This window comes from Pieris napi, chromosome 2 (genome assembly GCF_905475465.1).
Source record: "Pieris napi chromosome 2, ilPieNapi1.2, whole genome shotgun sequence".
NCBI classification, from domain to species: Eukaryota; Metazoa; Arthropoda; class Insecta; order Lepidoptera; family Pieridae; genus Pieris; species Pieris napi.
Genome location: NC_062235.1, coordinates 10,618,080 through 10,641,127, shown reverse-complemented (window position 1 = coordinate 10,641,127; position 23,048 = coordinate 10,618,080). Strand labels below are relative to the sequence as shown.

Sequence of the window (23,048 nt, the reverse complement as noted above, 5' to 3'; positions counted from 1 at the left end):
CTGGGCAAACCTTTAGAGTGCGGAGCGTGTCATCGAAAATGCCGGCGTGACAATGGTGGTAGGTTGGTACCTCCTCTGCAAATAGCTGCCGAAACAGCCGTGTCCGGACATCTGCACGAGTGGTCCGACGACCTGGTGCAGCTGGCCAGCGGTACTTGGAAACAAGCCTAAGAGTTGGAGGAGAGCCTTATCTTGGCGTTTCTTCATTAAAAAACTAGAGTTAATAATTGGAAATAAAATACTTCATAATTGCTTGTCGTATTAATTTCATTAAATAAGATTAGTTATTACAATCGAAAAATCATCTAATTACGTCAACGAATAAACTCCAAATACTTTGTGATATAAATGTTAAAAAATCGAGAATGTATTTACATTTTAATTTATTCATCAATGAGTCAGCTTATTTATTAAGCACGACATACATAATATTGTATTTTAAACTATATACTAAAACATCGGAACTCTGACGCATACACGCTTTACAGTTTTTTAATAAATTATTTTAGGGTTTATTAGTATGTACTTCATTTTATATTATTATTCTTCATCATAGACACAAACCGTTGTAATTTTTAAATCGTCTAGTTGTCTATAGTAACATTTCTTTCTTCTCAAAAACAAACAATAGTTCACGGATGACGGGACAGCGCGTAATTATTTACGATCCGACACGCGATCGAGTATCACTAAAGACTATGACGTGAAATCTCATTTCCTTCGCCATTGTCAATGAAAGTAAACAAAGGAATCCTGGAATAATCCAAACTGCTCATTTTGTAAATTTTATTTATGTAGTACATCGGGCATGATATTTCTTCATTTACGTTGTATATAAACATGGTTACAATTAAATGAGTACTGAAGTTAATTAATATATAATAACTATTATTTAATTATCCGTCAATTATCGATAAAGTTAATAAACTTATATTGAAAGAGAATGAACAATAATAAGGAAGCCCAAAATTGTTAGTAGGCTAAAAAACTACTACAGAGAAACAAGAATGTAACGTAGAATAAAATATTTAAATTGAACTTATTCGCTTACAAAGACTGGCTGTTAAGATTCCATTATTTTAAAAACATAAATAATTTAAATTTCGAATGTCCAGCCTCGCGTGATTCGCTCGCGTGTCGTCGGCCTCAAATTAAAACGGAGCCGATAAGACACGGGCTCTCACGACAGAGGCGTCTCTTTTAATTACGCACCCTACACCTCCTCACTTATCTACCCCTTCGAATTTCAAATTATTTAAAAATTAATTATATTTCTTTGTTGTCTTTGTCATTGAAAAATTAATTTTACATTTAGAAGGCTTGTAATCAAATATTTTCAACGTTAAATTGTTTAGAATACATTTTATTTCAAAGACGAATTAATGGATGGCTTTAAATTATTTTTTATTAAAAGGCTAGAATAATTAATTAAATGTCTCCAAATTGGTTTTGGATAATTTTATTATATTACTATTTTTTATATTATGATAGTAGATAAAGTTTTCAATCTGTGATACTGTAAAAATAACAAATGAAACAAGCTTACCGAGATCAATATATTTTAATCTATAATAATAATGTATATTTCAGAGCAGTGTTGGCCTAGTGGCTTCAGCGTGCGACTCTCATCCCTGAGGACGTAGGTTCGATCCCCGGCTGTGCAGTGTGCACCAATGGACAGTCTTTCTATGTGCGCAATTATCATTCGCTCGAATGGTGAAGGAAAACATCGTGAGGACACCGACGTGTCTTAGACCCAAAAAGTCGATGACGTGTGTCAGGCACATAGCTTACCTACTTGCCTATTAGATTTAAAAATAATCACGGAACAGATTCAGAAATCTGAAGCCCAGTCCTAAAAAGGTTGTAAGTGCCACAGATTTTTATATTTCAGAGCAATTCTTGATATTAAAAAATCTGTATTATTTCATCGAGTATAATATACAGTGTAAACTCTTTATAACGCCAGACGTTGTTACGAAAAACTCTCTATAACGTCAAAATGATTGAAAATTATTTGGTTTAACCCAATACCCATACATTAATGCTTATAAAAATTATAACGAATAAAAATGCTCGGTCCCTTGAAGTTCGTTATAAAGAGTTTACTCTGTAGTTTCGAGTAAGCGAATCGCCCCGACGGCCAGAGTTAATAAAATGAGCAGCATTGATAAACTCAAAAGATCGCGTGAGTGATTCAGACACTCTGGGAGTCGGTGTGTCAACTTTAATTGGGCCACAGCTCTTGTTACGATGGAGACGAGATTGCTCCTTATTTATGTGGGGTCACGAAATACGAAAATATAAAAAAAATCCTCACAAGTAGTTAATGCAATTAGGATTATAATGACTTCATGGTTAGGGAAATTCCTTGACAATATAAGAGATGAAAATACCAAACAAGCAGGCTTACCGCCGCCCATGGACACTCGCACTGCCAGAAGGCTCACAAGCGCGCTGTCGGCCTTTTAAGAGTTGGTACGCTCTCTTCTTGAAGGACCCTAAGGAGAATTGGTTTGGAAATACTTCAGTGGGCAGCTGGTTCCACATATAGGTGGTGCGCGGCAAGAACTGCCTTAAGAATCGCTCAGTTGTGGAACGACGACGCACAATTTCTTTTATTAATAAGTATCAAGATGAAGTATGTACTTAGGGTACATACATCAATATATCCTGGACTCGAACCTAATAACGGAAAAAGCCACATAATTGTCAGTCGTAAACGGGACAATTAATATATATACTTTCAGTACAAACACAAATAGTTCACAGCACGCACAAACGAAATAAGGGCGTAATTAATAATAATATTGTCAAATATCGAAACAGGTATAAGTGCGTCTAACCAAATGATATAACAATGCAAAAGAGAATGCGAAATCAAAGACGGCGATCGGCCGTGTCAAAAACTATACTACCATAAAAAAAAGTTTTGAATAATATATGTTTATATTATTATATAATATCACATATTAACATATCTGAAGTTGGCATATAAAATGTAACGATCTAATTTCATGCCGCTTGCTCCGTTCAACGGTCGATTACGGAACAGAAAATTGCATCATCAATTTCTTTAAGAACGTCTCTGGAAGCTTATATTCCTTACTTTTAATTTCTTTAAAGAGTAAGCGTCTGAAATAAGGTTTCATTTAGACAATCATATAAATTACATTTAAATTTATTTATTTTTATTAAGGTAGCTAACTGCTTTTATAAAAATTACAAAACAAATGTAACAAAGAATTGCCATGAGCGGCCTACCCGTTGTACGTACGTGTTTATGTGTGCGTTTGTGTTTGTTAGAGAGTATGTGTGAGTATTTACTTAATAAATTATTTTTGTAGGAGGCCTTTGGTGTATTAAAAAATATAATACTTTGTATGTTTGTAACGAATAAAATCACTCTGGACCGATTCCAGAAATTTCACCAGAATGCTACATATAATTTAGTTATTTCCAAAATATTTCAATGAAAGTCCAGCCGTGCGAGCCGGAACAGGCTGATTGTTCTACTTTAAGGCTAAATCGAGGCATAGTTGTTATTGCTTTAAAGACTATTAGTAAAAAATAACAGTTAAAAAAAAAAATATTGGTTGTTTGTAAAGTAGGTTTACGATCGAGATGTTTACGTGATAACGTCTTATTGGTGATATAAGTTTTTGGGAAGTAAGTAATTAATGAAGATAACAATTTTTTCAAATTTTAAATTACATCTATCGTTTTATTCACACTTTTGATGATAAATTTCGGGTGTAAAATGACAAGTTTACTTATTCGACTATGATATACATTTTTCTTCATACATACATTCATACAAACATACTTTTATACATTTATGAGACGGGAGATCGGTCCGTCTCTCTCTCGTTATACCTGCGATCGCGCTCGTGAGGTTTTGGTCTGACACAAGTTTCTGAACATGTCACCCGACTAAAACGATTTCAAAGACGTTATCACGTCAAAAAATTTGTTTAAGTGACAAATTGGAGAGTTTCTTTAATCAAGAAAACAAGGCATACTTTTATAGATAAAAAATCTTATATACCAACTAAAAAATATATATATTTTAATGTTTAGACACAAGTTCCGTTGATTTATAATTGAAATAACTATTTAATTTTACCTGATTGTCTTTATATAGATATAAAAAGTTGAAATGTCAATAAAAGATAATAACCGAAAAATTAGCCGTTGATTGAATTTTTATGATTCTATCATAATCAAGCCTGATTAACCGTCAATAACAATGTTGTTATAAGGCAATCAGTTAAACAAATAACTCTTTGATAAATGAACAAAAACATAGTATAGTATTGCACATTCAAAATACAGTTTAACAAGGCACTGCATCTACAAAAGCGAACCCGTGACGACAATAACAATTCAAGTTTAATTGTCTTTGCTTACAAGTAACATCTAAGGTACATATATTCAGTATTCGTTTATTTGAGCTCAGTGAGTCGATACCAGTGTATTAAACACTACATACATGTAAACACAATAAAAAGTAATAAACAATAATGTATTACTCTAATTTACTCCCATTATCCGAACCTATCCCACTCCCATTCCTTTCAAATACTAACCGAAAAAATGTATTACGCTTAACATTTTAGTATAACAACCATTTTGATGTCGATAGTTATTTGAAATACTCTGCATACGCACATTTTGGTAGTATGTTAGTTAACACAACTATCTCGAGTGTTGAGTCTTTATCCTATATATTATAATGTACTATGCCTATGGTCGAAATTAATTAATATAAAAATATTTAAAACTCTATCGAAGAAACATATTGGTATATAGTTTCATTTAATCGACCAATAAACGATTCAATTTTTCTAAATGATTTGAATGGTTAGTGATACTCAGAGAAATGTTCATATATACCATTGAGACACAATACTGGTGAGAAGCAGCGAAGCTTATTTTTAAACAACTTCAAACCACGGAAGGAGGCTGCATTTCGATGTATATTTTATGTGTATGTTCAAGCATAGCTCCTTGTCAGTGTACCGATCTGGTTGATTAAGGTGCCTAATGATTGGAATTTCCAGGGAATAGGTCCTACAAACTTTCAAACATTTATACCCCTTTAATATAATTAAGTAATTAACACTATATACGTAATATTACTAATACGTCAATCTATGCAAATAAAATAATTTTTATTTAATACTTTTATTGAATTTTGGAGTCAAATATTCTTTTTTTGTTGAGAATAAATTTATGACAAAACAAAAAATTTCATTAATATTCTTAGGCACTTATACTTTGGAGTATCATTTCGCGTTAGCTAATCAGATCATTGTACATGCAAATCCTCGCATGATGAAACAGGGCCGGAAGACATTAATCATAACAGCGGATCTTGGGGTGCTGTATCAACATGTCGCACTCGTTATACTGCCACTTCATATAAGATACGATTTTTCATTAACATTTATTTTTATTGTCCCTTGCATTGAATATAGGTTTCTGCATCCATTCCACAGTTAGAACTGAGATATTAAGTCATCAACTGACCATTTTTCTCTAAGTTCCAGAAGTAAGAGCCAATGTTTTACGTATAATAATAATAATGTTTTAAACATGTACCACGGAATAGCTGTAGTCTAGTTTTCCACAACATTGGGCCCTAGTGTGGCGACATTTTTTCGTGGGCAATGCGTTACGAATCCGGCGGCACGGTTGCCTGGTGATGAAGGATTATGTGGGACTCGCTGCTGTGCACACCCACAAAAACCCTACGGCGCCACCAGCAATCGCCCAAGACACGGTAACAGCGTTAGAACAACTTTGTCACAACCTTATTTTGTTTTAAATAAATTTTATACGCATTATTTTTCTTAAGTTTAGTTTTTTTTTAATTTAAAATATTACTATTTTTAAAAGTCTTCTTATTTTAAATCATGCAACATAAAATCGTGACCCATGTGAAGATTCCTTAGAGAGTAAACGCGTCATTAGCACAGTAGACCTACCTTACCTACATCGAAGTTTGTCATTCACGCGCCGTCATTCATCGCTTTGTACAGGACAAAAATAATAAAAGTTCATTAGCTTCTACTAATGTGATGATGCTGAGTGCTTGCTATATTTTTACTCGTACACTGCTGCACAAAACACCCAAATGGTTTGCTCACAGTACTTATAGCGTAAAGCTGTTGATATAAAAATAACTTTTAATACCAATAATAGGTTTGCTGTTTTGGTAGACAGGGACATTGGGAGGTGCTGGCAAAATGCTACGGTCCACCGACCCAAGAGGGCCCCTGCCCAAGAGATATTATGTTCTATGGATGAATGGGACGTCTCCATTATGCATTGGGCTAGCGTGGCGACTACAGACCATTCCCTCTCGCCTTAGAGAGGAGACCTATGACCATTAGTGGGACATATACAACGTGTAATTCAGTACGCTAAAAATCTCGAAGTTTATTAAAATTAAACTGAGTACAACGTGAGGATTTTTGCTGATTGGGCCCCATTAAAAAAAATTGCCACCGGCCCCAGATGGTAAAGTTACACCAGTGGATTGTGGAGTCTTGCAATATATGAAACTGAAGGCCGACTCTTCTGCTATAAATATATAACATAGAATTATACAGTTTCTTTTATATAACTCTAGTTTAATTATAATATTATTACTTGCTTCAATCATTCCTAATTAGTATAAAATGGGTTAATAGTATTGTCTTTGATTGACATAACCTTTACACATTTAAAGAAAAAACTTTTTAACCGGATTAAAGTTATGTATTATCATAAATTTACAATTATTTAACATAATTTTAAATTTATCCGACGTTTCGCGTGCTTTACAGCGTGCGTGGTCAAGGTGACTGAAGACAAAAGGTGTTGGATGTCAAAAAGTATCACAGCTGTAGAGAAAGTTGCATTATCTGTATTTATTTCCCCGGAGTTGGTATCGACTAAAAGATGGAGGGTTTTGGCAAAAATGGCTCACGGTGTCCTCTATTTTCGTGACTACGCACGCTGTAAAGCACGTGAAACGTCGGATAAATTTAAAATTATGGTAAAAAATTGTAAATTTATAATAATACATAACTTTAATCCGGTTAAAAGTTTTTTCTTTAAAATGGGTTAATTCAAGCAGAAACTATAGGCCGCATCTCACTTAACATCAGGATTACGTTCAAACGTCTGCTCAGTTCTGTATAAAAAAACTATTCAACGGTAATTTATAAAATATCATCGTTTATTTTCTGTAAACTTAACCTTTTTTTTAGTTATATAAACTTTTGTCTTTTTCTGTCTAGTTTACGATGATATAACAAGCATAGAGGCGCGTGCCTAAAACGTGGTAGTCGTGACGTGCGTATCGGACCCAACGATCTGATAAACAAAATATGACCTAAAATAGCTACGTACGTCTAATGGCATGTAATTGTCGCAGAGATCTGGGTGGCAACTCCATTAAGTTTCTCTTTGTATTTACCATACAATAAACTATGTATTTGGGAGACATTTTTGGTATTATTTAATTGATGTTCAATTTAGCAAGAAGGAAGAAGATTTCTTCCTTCAAACAGCTTACCTTTACAATACAGTTTACCTTTTCGTAAACATTAGATTGTTAAAGAATTCTGTTATATTTGATAAATTAATAAACATTCCCGCCATTGAATATTCTGCATTTTTCAAAGAAAAAATACGTTTCTATCAGGATATTAAAAACATATTTTATATATTTCTTGTTCTCATTTCGACCATCGCAATATAGCGAGAACCTATTTATTTTTATGTACAGCTTAGATTATACATCTAATATATTTATCTATAAAATTCTTCTGTCACGGGGTGCGTAATCGAACTCCTCCGAAACGGCTCGACCGATTCTCATGAAATTTTGTGTGCTTATTGGGTATGCCTGAGAATCGGACAACATCTATTTTTCATCCCCCTAAATGTTAGGGGTAGTCCACCCCTAAATTTTTATTTTTATTTTTTAGACAAAATTTTTAATTTCTATTTTTTTATGATACAGCATTAAAAAATACATACAATCCCTAACTTTCACCCCTCTACGATCAACCCCTATTTTTTTATTATAAATGATATACATGGCGAAACGACGTTTGCCGGATCAGCTAGTTTCAATATAATATTATGTTGCGATAGGAGTATTTTTACATGGGTCTAAAATATTATCTTAATGCAAAAATCGTTTTTGTTCACTCAGATATTTCGATAATAATAAAAACAAAGGCGTGTGGTTGTAATTAATTTAAAGCGTACGTGTGGTGGAAAGATTTGAGTGTTGATAGAAGGAGACGTGACCTAAACGGAATGACTCATGCACTAGTGTTATTTATTTAATATAATTTTGAACAAATTCATGAAATTAGTTAACATTTTGTTGTTGATGAATGATTCTATAGTATGACAAAAGCTGCGGTTGGTAATATTTTTAGGTGCATGTTGTGGTATATTTTCCTTTTTAATGTAGTTTTTATAATAATTCGAGCTGGATGGACGCTTTTAATGTAAGCGGAGTACTAAAACCTATAAAATACAACAATAATATTGTATATACGTTTCTTTTTAAAAAAAAATCTCAAGACATTTTTATTTCACTGAAAATATAATCTTCCAGCATCTTCGTCTTTCTTAAAATTATTTATGTTTATTTTATAATTGCCGATTTATTTACTGTATATGAGCGGACTACATAGTCTTGGGCATAAGAATTCACAAATCCGATATCATCCTAAACTACTAAAAATGCTAATAAAAACCGTCAAATTAATAAAGTCTATCGCGCATTTCTGTTTGAATTGTTTCATAAAAAATGAACCCGTATTAAATTTCCATATTCAGCAAATCATCGTAATAACTTTAAACTATGCACCCCATTGTTACGTTGACAAATTCAGCTTCCAAAAGCTTCCAGTATATAAAAATGATTCAATTAATCAAACAGACGCGGCATGACGCGAAGATTTTCACGAATCGAGGACATTATTACTCTTCCCTTGTAAGAACTCATTGGAAGGCGTATTTCAATTTCACCTAATGCAAATTTAATACGACCCCTGAAGCTCTCGAAGGGTACAAAATCGAGTTTCTTTGTTTACCCTCTTTATTCCCTAACGTCTGTTTTGTAAAAAAATACACGTGATTGCTGCTTGCGACCTAATTACCATTCTTTGGGGCAGTGTTAAATCGTCAGCTATTAATCTTGATTAATTAAAGCGACGCTCCCTGAAACTAAACTAATTGTTTACATAAATATAGTTTTAATGTTTGCGTCGAGTAGAATTGTGATAGATTTTCTTGTGAATTTATATATTATTAAATAGAAATACCCGTGTATTTGGTTTTTGAAGTGAAACTTCTTTATCGGGGTTGGAAAAAAATTAGTGTAACATTTTTTCGTTACGCGTCACATTTTTCGGTTACGCGCCATGTTGCTTTTTGAAGTCAAACTTCTTTATCGGCGTTAGAATGAATTTTTTATCGACGTATGGGAGAAATTTTGTAGCAAATCGTCACGTTTTTCGGTTACGCGCCATCTTTTTCTTGTCCCTATCACGGTTGATCCGAAGAGATTCGAAGCCATTAATAACAAAAATATATAATAACGATAACAATGATAGTAATAATTCTATTACAATTAATGAAATTCTGTAATAATCTTAGTAGTAATAGGGTAAAATGAAATAATTGTATTTGTATTCATGTCTATGATAATAAAAGCCTTTTGTTAAACTTTATTTAACCAATTTCGTTAAGTTGCATATAGTAGATCATTTTTCGAAAAATAAGGTCATAAAGAAGTTTCACTTCTTACGTGTGTACCTAGTACACGCACACATTTTTTTTATTAATTATTCTTATATATCAAGTTCTTCTCTACGTTGGCTCACTTGTTACGGTCCTGACAAATCTCGTTTCATCAACGTTCATGACATTCCATACTCGTTATGGGTACTTTTGATCTGTTCCTCTCTAGTATGTCCTGGATTTTGTCCAGGTATGTATGGCAAAGCCTACCCAACTCGACCTCACCATAGATTTTTATGCTATTATATAAATATAGTATAAATATTCTAGCAAGAATGCTAGAGCGCGGGACAACGACAAAAAAAAGATGGACAGATGACGTAATAGAACTAACGGGGAAAACTGGATGTTGCTCAAGATAAAGAGAAATGGATAAATATGGTGGAGGCTTTTACTCTAAAAGGGGTCATACAAACTAGACCACTAAAAAATAAAATAAATAAATTAATCTAGTTTTTTTAAACCTATACTAACACAACTAATACTAATATTAAGGAATTTAAACTAGCCAATTGTTGTATGGATTAATAAAGCTTTAATAATAATAATAATATTAATATTCTATCTAGATGGTTTATACAGTAAGTTGCTCTAAGTTAGATATCGGATAGCATGATAGGACTTTGCCGCACTGATCAGCTTACCTAGAAATTTTAAGTATTAATTGCGAAAAAATATTATTTTCATTTTTTAATTATTGAGCTTACAGTACGCTTTGTACGTAGGTATAGATTTAAAAAAGAGCTAGTGGTTATCTGTGTAATCAACACATTCGCGACATAGGGTACATAATAAAAAATAGCATTCAAAGTAACTAAAAATAAATCAATGGTAATTTAAGTACCAGATATTGTAGCAGCGCAGAAACTTGTATTAGTTGGTACACAATAGCCAGGCATTATGACGTTATTTATTTGTATACGGCGTATGTAATCTCTTTGTAAGGCTATAGTCGAAACAGGAAACACTACCGAAGATACGAGGACGCTGCTAAGTGCTAAGTATCTGTGGAGAGAGATTTTTATTCATCGGGTATATCCTATTAGTAAAGTGTCTACGGGTACCTGGAGAGATCGCTTAATTGCGATAAACCCGCCTGTTGCACGATGTCATGGTTTTATTTTTATTAAATAATTTGTGAATCGTTTTTGTATTGTGCGATAAAGTGTGAATAAAAGTTATTATCGTAATTGTCAAAAATTACCAAGCAGCATAATTCTCTAGGCAAACATAAATCAACAATGATTTATAATTATGATACATATTTTGACATTTCAACGTCTAATTCATATAATATAAGTAAAATGATAATAATAATTAATATAATATAATAATCATTTTACTTATAACTGTAATTTAACGGAAATTGTAGAACCAAACTTTTTGTTAATTGAGTTATGGAGACGGTTTTATAAAATAAAAGTTATAAGTAAATAAAATCTCAAATATAGTTTTAATCTAAAAAACTACTATAACTGAGAAAAGAATAAATTTATTTTTTTTGTTAATAAATCCACTGTGTAAATTTAGAATAGTACAATAGGTATCTATTGCTTAATAACTATAAGTTCAATACAAATAAGTAACAATATTATTTATACGGAAACCAACCAGTAAACAATCCTTTGTTCTCCATTGAAACGTTGCTCATTGCTATGTTTATTTACTTTAATATCCAATTTGCATAAAAGTTATTAACATCGCTTCCGAAACACACAATGAAGCTCTCAATTATTCCGTGTTTAAATTCATAACTAGATAAAGTTGAGTTTCATCCGAAAACTTCTCTATACAAATTTAGCTTACACTCAAACCAAACTGGGATCCTATCTGCATTGTCAAGCTCTTATTGCTAGTATATAATGATGTCAACACATTACGCCTGTGCTTGGGTATGTAATAGACTCCTGCAATGTTTATTTGATACTTGTGCACTAAAACATTGTTTGATTTTATTTGTCCTGCCTTTAAAACACTGTGGATGTATTACAATTAAGTGATATCAATTTATTTTTGTGATTATCAAGATTCTATCCTGTTTAAGCCTATTTTCTTTCTGTGGTTTGCTGGCATGTGTAATGTGAAGAGTTCTTGCTTTGTGTAAAAGAGAAAAAGAAACTTTAAAATAAATTTAATCTTCATACAAATATAATAATTAAGTCTTATAATAAATTATTCTCTTAATGTAAGTTGCAATTTCTAACACTCACTGCTCAGACTATTATTTGAAACGCCATATTTTTCTAACGAACAAAACTTTTTTCATTGTGATTTCTGTTTCAGAAAATGAATAAAACTTAACTATTTAACAGTAGGATAAACCTGACTTAAAATATCATATTTTTATTTAAATACATTTTCTTTTTTGCTATTTTTGCAGTCTATTATCACGTAAGCGTAATTAGAACTCAAATTAAATGATAAATATTTATAAAATTATTATACACGTTTTTACTGTCTCGCTTTTTCCATTCAAAAAGTTCCAAAATCCCGACGTGGCATAAAAACCTGGCATCGCTGAATTGAATAAATGTCCATCGGATTCTTTAAAGTACATAAGTTTACAAAGTACCTATTAAGTTTATTTATGTATTGAGATTTTTTGTACATATTCGTGGATTTGGAAGTCAACTTAAATCGTTAAATAATTACTTACCAGAAATCAACGCGTGATAATTCTGTTTATCGTATATTTTAAAAGTTAGTTTAAAATTTGAAGGTTTCGTGAATTCTACCAAATTCCTGATAGTGATAACCATATCAGAACTTCATCAAATTCCATGAACTATATTCACGTTGTAATGTTTCTGGGAATTTTTCGATCAGAAAAAACAAAATCGGAACACCAAATGTTGTAGTGACAGCATACCTTTGTACTAAAGCATTCTTTAGGTCATTACATTTTTTATTTTAACAATTGTCGAAAGGGACGCGTCCTTTATGACTCATAGAGACAGCTAAGATAGCGCTCGATTAGGCCAAGAATTCACAAGTAAAACGCATCCCTAGCGCGAACTTAACGAAAGTAAGATTAAAAGATTCATTAATAGATCACTTACATGAGAAAAAAATAAATAAAAGTAGAAAAAAGGTAGGTATATCATGCCACTATCGTACGCATTTACCACTGAGAGCGTTCAGAGGAGTTGGTCGGATTAATACCTAGCAGCTGAGTTTCATCATCGGCAGGTCGAGGCAGAATACAAAATTCCATCCGTATCATACTCCACATATTCCACGTTTTTAAAGGTAGTTTTTGCTGCGCACCACCATTGCATGGAACCAGCTGCCCAATGAGGTAGTTCCAACCAAGGAACTACTTCAGTGGGCAGCTGCATCCCTACCTTCAAGAAAAGAGTGTACCTATTCTTAAAGCCAACGCAGTTGTGAGCCCTAAAGCAGCGCTATCACTTAACCACAGGTGAGTCTGCGCCTTGCCCTGCTATATAATCCAAATCCTCGCAGACATATTTGGAACAAGTCCATTTCCCGTATCTCTGCAGGCAGGCTGTTGTAAAGACTCGCTCCGAAATAAGTTGTGGTTCTATCACTAGCATATTATTTTTTTTAATTAAGATTCATGTTGTGTATTTCTGAGAACTGATAGTAAATTTAAATTTAGAATCAATTTAGCATCTTTTCTGTTGATAAGTGAACTTACATATATGAATAAAGTTATTTTTATTTTATAAAGCTTATAATAAAAAAGGAGTAATTTATTTAATTTGTATAATTTAACACAGTACAGCGTACTAGTTGACCCATACCTTTATAAAATATAATAAATGTGATTTTATAGATTTCAAATTTCGTCAAGCATTCATAAGCCAGTACAATGATCTCATTTTCTGAAAGCTAAAAACTATTTTAATTGTGTAATGTGTATTCTTTCATTTATTTGCATCCACGCCCACGGAGCGCTGCCCAAGTACTACAATACTACAAGTTTCTCACTATACTATTACGTTAGATATTCTATTACGTATTGTTCGTGCTAAGAAATGGTTTAAAGAAAACACCGGCCTAATCCTTCTAAAGACGGCTCAGCCAGGCTTTCGGCTTAGAACGGGTCGGCTAGCACGAGTGATTCATCCTGCGGTCGAAAAACAATAGCTTTTTCATAGAAGTGCTAATTGAAGGTCAGATAAGCTATTCCTAAAATATCGTAACACCGGATGCAAGGTTAACTATTTGAAATTCGAATTATCAACTTTCAAGAATATAGTTAATGTTTATCAGTGTGAGAATCTTGACTATTTGTTTTTTTTACATGTCTTTCAATGGTAGCTTCTAATGAATTTTTATATAACTCTCGGAACTTAATGCTATTACAAATGTTATTACAATTTTATAATAATATACGGTAACAGAGATTTAGTTAGAATTATATTTAGCCGTCAGTTTAACAATAACTATGAAATTTATGTGTTGCTTTTAAATATATGTACTGCATACTAAATCCAGTGGGGCTACAACCCTATATGTTTTAGTCTCAGAGAGCATCCGTTTCTTTGATAATTTTTGTTTCATAGTCGGTGATCAGCCTTTTGTCTGACACAAGTCGTCGGCTTTTGGATTTTAGAATTGAGACGTACGTCCTGCACATCCGTAAATCGTACCTACGACCTCAGGAGTGACAGTCGCACGCTGAAGTCTAGGGCAACACTACTTCATACGAAACAATACAGCTTTATACTGAATTCTTCCTAATGCAGTGATTACATAATTTAGTATAATAAATTAGGAAGTCGCAAGTTTTCTTGAAAGTGTCTCGTTCTGCGGTTTGGTACATTAATACGATTAATGGCACCTTAACACGAGACTGCGACATCGACTCCCCAATTAGTAACCTAATTTAAGCAGTTCAAATTAAAGGAATTGCTTTATTGTGTTTATGTTTTATCGAGTTAATAAACCATTGCCGCCTTTTGGATGCCGCCATTTCACTTATATTACGAATTTAAGCATTATTTTCATTATTAATAATGATAATACATAACGTTAGTTTAAGGTACTATTTACAAATATATATAGGTATTTCCTTTTTGGTTGCATATTCCAGTAATGATCCAGCTTGAAATCTAATTGTAAATGCATATTTTACTTGGGACCAACCTTTATTTCCATATGTTTCACAAAAGTTATCTTTCCAATCTAGGCACTGTTTTTCGAGATGTTTTAAAATCTCAATTTTCTCATCATTTTGTATAATTTCGAATCTCCCACATTCACTCTCAAATTCACTAATCCATTGGTCAGCTTTATTGTTTTATTTGAAGATTTTTCAATCAAAAATCTATCAGCAATTTTTCCTATATTATTTTGTTCTAGTGCATTGCTATTAGTGTTGTTGTTTGAGGACATTAGCTATTTGTAGCAGTATTTTTTCTACGACAAAGGGTAAACGGGTACATGACGTTACGTGATGGACCATGGATACTTACACCATTGCGCGCTAGAAAGCTTGGAAGTGCGTTGGCGTTTTAGAAATTAATACGCTCTTGAAGAATCCTAAGTCGAATTAGTTTGAAAATACATCAATGGCAGCTGGTTCTACATAGTGGTGGTACGATGTAAAAAGTGTCTTAAAAACGCTCAGTTGTCAAGCTCAAGGTGTTATGGGTGGGGTTGTATATTTTGATTACAGGTTTTACAAGCCATGCAGATTAACCAGTAAGCCTCAAAGGCTAAGATACTATAAGAAGTAAAAATAACAAAAAATCAATTAGACTTATCACATATATTGATTGAGTAACATAGATGCTAGCAAAAGAAAATCAGCGTGAATTTCATTTGACACTGGCCATCAAAATTGTCATAATCTCTATATTAATATCCTTTATCTATTGAGATATGTCGAGTTCTATAAAAGACTAGCGACCCGACCCGGCTTCGCACGAGTGGACATTTATTTTTAAACATTTTATGTAGATATTGATATGTTCTTTAATATTGTGGAACATTTTTTTGTTCTATCATCAATAGTTTTCGCAACGCATGCGACTTGATTCACATACTTGGGTAACATGATTGTAGTTTTAGTAGGGATCCTTATTTTTTTTTCTTGCAATTAAATAGCCAATTAATCAGTGATAATGTAGCGTGCAAATGGTGAAAGAACTTTTAAAATCGGTCCAGTACTCTTTAAGCCATTTCTTTACAAACATACAAATCTTTTCCCTTTATAGCATTAGTATAGATTGTGTTAACCACCGAGCTACGATTTTGAATATGAGCAAGCTAACATAAATATATATTTCCGCAGTCTTAAATATTACGTAACCCTTTGTGTCCACTTATGGTGTACAAATCCCTTGGAACAATGTATCCCACATTTTCATATAAGCCGTATTTGGGAAGCCCTCTTGGATCATCTACTATTGAGCGTTTGTTTATATTAAGAGTTTTATCTTTACATATAAAATATAATGTTTTCTACGTCGAATTGTAAATATGTAGCATACAAACTCTAGTGATTAACCCTCAAACTAAAAATTTTAGTTTTCTGTTAAATTATCTCCAATTTAGCATTATTGAAAAAGTTACACTGAAAATGAATACATTAAATATATAGTTCACGTCCAATAATAGATAATGGTATCGATAGCTATGCGTTAAATTATATTAACTAACCAGTTTGCATAATAATACTCGTTTAACACACAATAACCTAGACTTTTAACAAATTTATATTAATTGTGCAGTTCAGGTGATTATTTATAAGCGATCACTCATATATAAACCCCAGAATCACATCAAAAACACTATCTAATACTAAATTTAGAGAAAACTTTTTAAAAGGCTGGCAACAGCCTTAAAAACATACGTTGTAAGTCCAGAACAGATGCCAGTAAGAAAACATATATATAACATAAAAAAATTATATAAATCTAAATAAATGAATAGAATAAAAAACGTAGGCAACGTACAGCTGTTATAAAAAACAGGACATCATATGCGCAATATTTAATGTAATATAGTGGTATTATAGATTTAAATTTTTCAGGATAATACCTAGATAGGAATATCAAAGAATGAGTGAGATTTGAAACCCCTAGTGCGTCTCTTTCGAATCTGAAAGCATCTTGATAGCTTTTATGAGCACATTGAAGTGATTTATGTAAATGTTATACAGCAGATACCCGTGTTTCCTCAGAAAGACATTTCTCGAATGGGATGATTGACTCAAAAGTGTTATATTGACATTCACATAATTATATTTAAGTGGATGTGGATATAAGAACGTTTATATGCCAAAATAAATATTTTCACTAAGCAATCGGTTCGCTAAGACGGTTCTTGTCTTTTTTAGTATTGGTTTGAATACTTGTCGATGGACAGCAAAGCAAGAAAGTGGACTTACGTGACAAATAAACGAAACATATATAAACTTTAATTTTTACTTGCAATAAAATAATGATTAAAAAAATATTGAAAAAAAATAATTAAATTCAGTAGATCTGTTATAAGTCTCGGCAGGAGAAAAATGAGCTAACGCCATCTGTTGACAAGTAGCAAAAAAGAGTCAATGTTAACAGAAAAAAATTATAATTCTGCAGTCAGCTTCTGGATGAGTTATACTTATGATCTAGTGTTTTTTTTAAAAAATGGGAGAAAGTAACAAAACAATTAACTGTTATCAATATGATTTTATGCAACTTGAATATCGATATATTGTTTTGAAACTATCATATAATTACTGTTTCATAATTCGTGAAATATTACAATGGAATACATAATAAATAAATACAATGTCAAACTCATACTTATATGATGTTTAGAGGTTTGAGAGCTTTGTAGTCCTTCTAATATAAAACTGTATCTATTATAATTGACTTGAATTTGAATTTTTATATATATAATGTTACCACTTTATTAGTTGGATAATACTGAATTGAAAAATCAAATCTACAATAAAATCACAACTTAAAACGCTTGAAAATATAATAATTAATTGCAATGTATTTGTTTTATAAACATTTCATTGTCTTTATTCATCTGTTGCTATGAGTCGGCAAAAAAGTCCTTTCTGTTTAGGAGCACGAAATATTGGAGTCAACGCAAACTCATTGTCCAATGCAGGTAAAAGCAGATACAAAAAAACGAGTCACAATATCGCGACGACAATAAAAAACCGCTTGGCTACTTCTCACTAGATGGCAGAACATGTCCGTTAAGTATGAGCTTTTGCGGGAGGCGGGGTGAAGAGCTTCCTTGTCCGTTCTCCGTAGTACTTCGAAGTGCTAAGCGCTTTGCTTGACAGTCACAACGCAATCGCGCCAACGAGTGGTCGCGTCACTCAGCGTATTAAACTCGCGTACACGCTATTAATATTTAATAACACAAAACTGTCAACTATCAACCTCATACATATAAATAACATTTTAAATAATAAGAACTGTTCTTGAACAAGAAAATGGACTTCAGTGAAGTGAATTGTTTTTAAGTTTTAATTTTTGCTTCCACGGACTTAGTTTCGGAAATGGTGGTATCGACCCACGGGGAGTGTTTATGAGACGTTCTGTAGTGGAAGAAATTATCTGTGATAATGAATAGTGTTGCGGCTGTGCTGTGTGCGCTACTGCACCTGGGCTGGGCAATATTTCCTCATGGATCTGACAAGTGTCTTCGAGTGAACGACAGAGGCTCTGAAGGTAGTGCGTTGTGCAAAATACGGACTCTTGAATCAGATGGAACCAGTATTACTACAGTTTCTTCAGACGTGTATCGCCTAGCTATCGAATGCAATCATCTTTTATTATTCGAAAGCACGCTAAGGGCACATTATTTTAGTTCTGTGGCTGGTCTCACAGAATTGTCAATTAGCAACTGCAAATTACTCCAGATACCGAATAATACGTTCCACGATATAAAAAAGCTGAGAAAACTGAAGATTCGTTCGAAAAACTTTGAGTGGAGTCCTACCAAGAATTTGGAGCTATCTTTAAACTCGTTCAATGGATTATCGGAATTGCAGGCGCTGGATCTCGCTCAAAATAACATAAAGTTTGTTCCTTCCGGCGTATTCTGTTCTCTAGAAAACTTGAGCACTCTGAACTTGACGCACAATAGAATAAGGACTATCGGCCAGATTGGATTTGGCCAAGGATGTGGATTAAATCTGCTTAACTTGGATTTAAGCCACAATGAAATAAAATCACTGCCTGCTGAGTCTGAACTTTTAAAACTAAGAAGTTTGCAGCATTTATATTTACAACACAATAATATAACAGACATATCTAGTGAAGCTTTTGATGGCCTTGTGTCAATGAGGGTTTTGAACATATCACACAATCGTTTATATACCATTCCCGAGGGGATTTTTGCAAATGCTCGAGAGCTCAGGGAGATCTATTTGAATGACAACTCCCTGTTTGAACTTGCAAGAGGGATTTTTAATCGCCTCGAACAGCTGATTTTTTTGGATTTATCGAGCAATCAACTTACCAGCAATCATGTTGATGATGGAACATTTCTCGGTCTGATTCGTCTAATAGTTTTGAATTTATCTAACAATGCGTTAACGAGGATTGATGGGAAAACTTTCAAAGATTTGTTTGTTCTACAAATATTAAACTTGAAAAACAATTCAATTGGATACATTGAGGACAACGCGTTTTTACCTTTATATAACTTACATACATTAAACTTGGCTGAAAACCGGCTTCATACCATCGATGAAAACTTATTTAATGGATTATTTGTTCTTGGCAAATTAACTTTGAATAATAATTTGCTGGTCAATATTGATCGAAAAGCTTTTAAGAACTGCTCGGATCTCAAAGAACTGGATTTAAGCTCAAATCAACTACTCGAAGTTCCTAATGCGCTGTGGGAACTGCCTTTCTTAAAGACCTTGGATTTAGGCGAGAATCAAATATCGGACTTCAGGAATGGGTCTTTTAAGAATCTTAACCAATTAACTGGATTACGTCTTATCGATAATCAGATTGGTAATTTGAGCGTCGGTATGTTCTGGGATTTACCAAACTTGCAAGTGCTAAACATAGCCAAAAATAAAATCCAAGCCATAGAAAGAGGCACATTTACCCGGAATGGCCAATTAGAGGCTATAAGATTGGATGGAAATTTTTTAACAGACATCAACGGTGTATTTTCAACACTTTCCAGCTTGTTGTGGCTTAACTTATCTGAAAATCATCTTGTGTGGTTTGACTATGCGTTCGTTCCTGGCAAGTTAAAGTGGTTAGACGTTCATAGTAATTTTATAGAACACTTGGGAAACTATTATAAACTGCAAAATGAAATCCGCATAAAGACTTTAGATGTTAGTCATAATCGTATAGTGGAAATCTCACCTATGGCGATACCTAATAGTGTAGAATTGTTGTTTATAAATAATAACTACTTAAATAGTATTCATGTGAATACGTTTTTTGACAAGAAGAATTTGACTCGCGTGGATATGTATGCGAATGAACTAGTGCATCTAGAATTAAATAGTTTACGTTTATCAACAGTGCCCGTAAACAGAACTCTACCAGAGTTTTATGTCGGCGGTAATCCGTTTCAGTGCGATTGTACAATGGAGTGGCTACCTATAATAAATAATATGACCGCTATGAGACAGTACCCGCGAGTGATGGACTTAGAAAATGTTATGTGCAAAATGACAAATACACGTAGTGGCACCCATATACCACTACCTAATCTTAAGACATCGGACTTTTTGTGTGAGTATGAAACACATTGTTTTGCAATCTGTCATTGTTGTGACTACGATGCTTGTGACTGTGAAATGACTTGTCCTCAAAATTGTACCTGCTACCATGATCCGTTATGGAATACTAATGTCGTCGATTGTTCAGGCCAATCGTCTATGGAGATACCTCAAAAAATACCTATGGACGCAACCGAGGTATTTTTGGATGGTAATAATATTAAAGAATTACAAAACCACGTATTTATCGGTAGGCAAAAGATGAGATCTCTGTATGTTAATAATAGTAATGTAGATAGCATACAAAACAGAACGTTTGGAGGACTGACCGCTTTAGAAATATTGCATTTGGGTAATAACAAGCTTAAGGAACTCAAAGGCTATGAGTTCCAACAATTAAATAGTTTAAAAGAATTATTTTTGCAAAATAACTTGATAAGTCATATCGCAAACATATCGTTTTTGTCTTTGAAATCCTTAGAAATGTTACGACTAGATGGTAATAGATTAGTAGACTTTGATGTATGGTCTTTTAGTAATAGTCCTCATTTAAAAGCATTGTCATTAGGAAATAATCTATGGTCTTGCAAATGTAGATTTTTACAAGAACTTACGTCTTATTTAGCTGAAAATGCACAAAAAATTGTAGATATAACTGATGTATGGTGCTGGAATGGTGACGCACGCCCACCTCAGAAAAAAGAGCTTAATTTGAACGGCACTGCCTGCAGCGACTATTACGCTGATAATAACTCAGCTATTGGAAGTATGTTAGTCTCTAATTATGTTCCTATGATGGTATCAACTCTCACTGGATTCATGTTAATATTGTTAGCCCTTGTGGTTCTGTTCCTATTTAGAGATTCACTCCGGGTCTGGTTATACACCAATTGTGGTATTCGAGTATTCGCACTTAACGGGACATTTGAAGAAAGCGAGAAACTGTATGATGCATATGTGTGCTACAGCCCTAAAGACGAAGAATTTGTTGTACAGTCACTGGCAACTGAATTAGAAAATGGAAATCCATCGTACCATCTATGTCTTCATTATAGAGATATACCTCACCACGGCGCACAATACATGCAATGTGCGCCGCCGGTGGTCGAAGCGGCGGAAGCATCTAAACGAGTAATACTGGTGCTAACAAGAAACTTTATGCAAACAGAATGGTCTCGGTACGAATTCCGACAAGGGCTGCACGAAGCACTAAAAGGATGCATTTATAAATTAGTACTAATAGAAGAATGTTCTGTTATTGCGGATGCAATGTGTGACCCCGATTTACGTCCATACCTAAAAACAGGGACGCGCTTGAGATGGGGACAAAAGAGATTTTGGGAGCGACTCAGGTATATAATGCCCGATGCGACGCACCCTCATCACAAGACACGACCGCACAATTATAGAAAAAATATTAATACGTATACTTTAGATTCATCTGTACCTGGTAGTGGGAATAGAACCCTACAATTTCCTAATAAATCGCCTGTAATAAGTGGTCCTGTTCAAGATGCTTCTGCCCCTCCTGAGTATAGTACTGAAGTGAGACAGTCTCCCTCAGCGATAAGACAATCGCAGGGAGTAGCATATGGTCCTGATGGAAGACCAATATCAGATCATATTTATTCATCAATAGATTCTGACTATTCGTCTTTGGAACATGGCATGGCGCCGGGAAGAAGACGAGACCATAGACAATGGCCCCCTCCGCCCCCCTTAGTTGATACAGGCAATGCCGTTCAAGCTTACCTAGTCTAGGGTTTACGTCCCCTTCCAGTCATTGTAAATATGTAATTAGATATTTAAACTTTCTGTAAATATTGTAATTATTAGAAGTAAGTGCTAAACCAAAATTTATTTAAGTGATCTTATTATTGCCTATTTGTTATTCTGTGCATAGGTTTCGTAATAAATTTATAAAGACTGCTGTAGCATATTGTAATATTGTAAATAGCAAAACCAAGTGATGATATTACGTGAAATATAATTGCGTTATTTATACATTAAAATAAATTAATGATGATTTATAAAACAGTATTTTATTCACAACCTTATCGTACTTAACTTTTATTAGGTTAGGTAAATTATAAAATCATACTTTATGAGGAAATATTTAGAACTGAATATTAAAATAATGCAAAGCAGGCGGAAAATGATAAACTGCTCAAATATAATAATTATCTTGAGTTGAATAAAATTATTGACTGGCTAAATAAAAATTTTTCAGTGAATATTATTACTTTTTTTCGATATTTATGAATATGAATAAAAAATATACACAATCTTATATTTATATCGCTATCAGGTCTTTTATATGAAGGCAATTTTCTTACAACTGTGTGGCTCAGTACAATCCTAAATTATTGATCTCATGATATCTTAATACAATAATCCTTACGAACTTATGTTCTTTACTGAACCTTTTATCTTATACTGATACATTTTCGCCCACATTGCAGATCATTGCTCATCCAAAAGTGTAGTTACCATAATCGGAAATTCAATTTGGCTCCAATCCAGGCTCTATCATCCTACTAAATTGGTATTT

General features: G+C 33.3%; 1 protein-coding gene across 1 annotated transcript; it reads left to right on the top strand.

The window, feature by feature from the left end:
• The first annotated feature begins 18,069 nt into the window (after positions 1-18,069).
• Positions 18,070-22,532, top strand: LOC125058331 (toll-like receptor 7). The gene has a single exon (XM_047662403.1). The coding sequence runs from the start codon at positions 18,365-18,367 to the stop codon at positions 22,256-22,258; it is 3,894 nt and encodes a 1,297-aa protein (XP_047518359.1). The 5' UTR covers positions 18,070-18,364; the 3' UTR covers positions 22,259-22,532.
• Positions 22,533-23,048: the final 516 nt, after the last annotated feature.

Coding starts and splice junctions, on each gene's coding strand:
- LOC125058331 (XM_047662403.1), top strand. CDS start 18,365: ATGAATAGTGTTGCGGCTGTGCTGTGTGCGCTACTGCACCTGGGCTGG.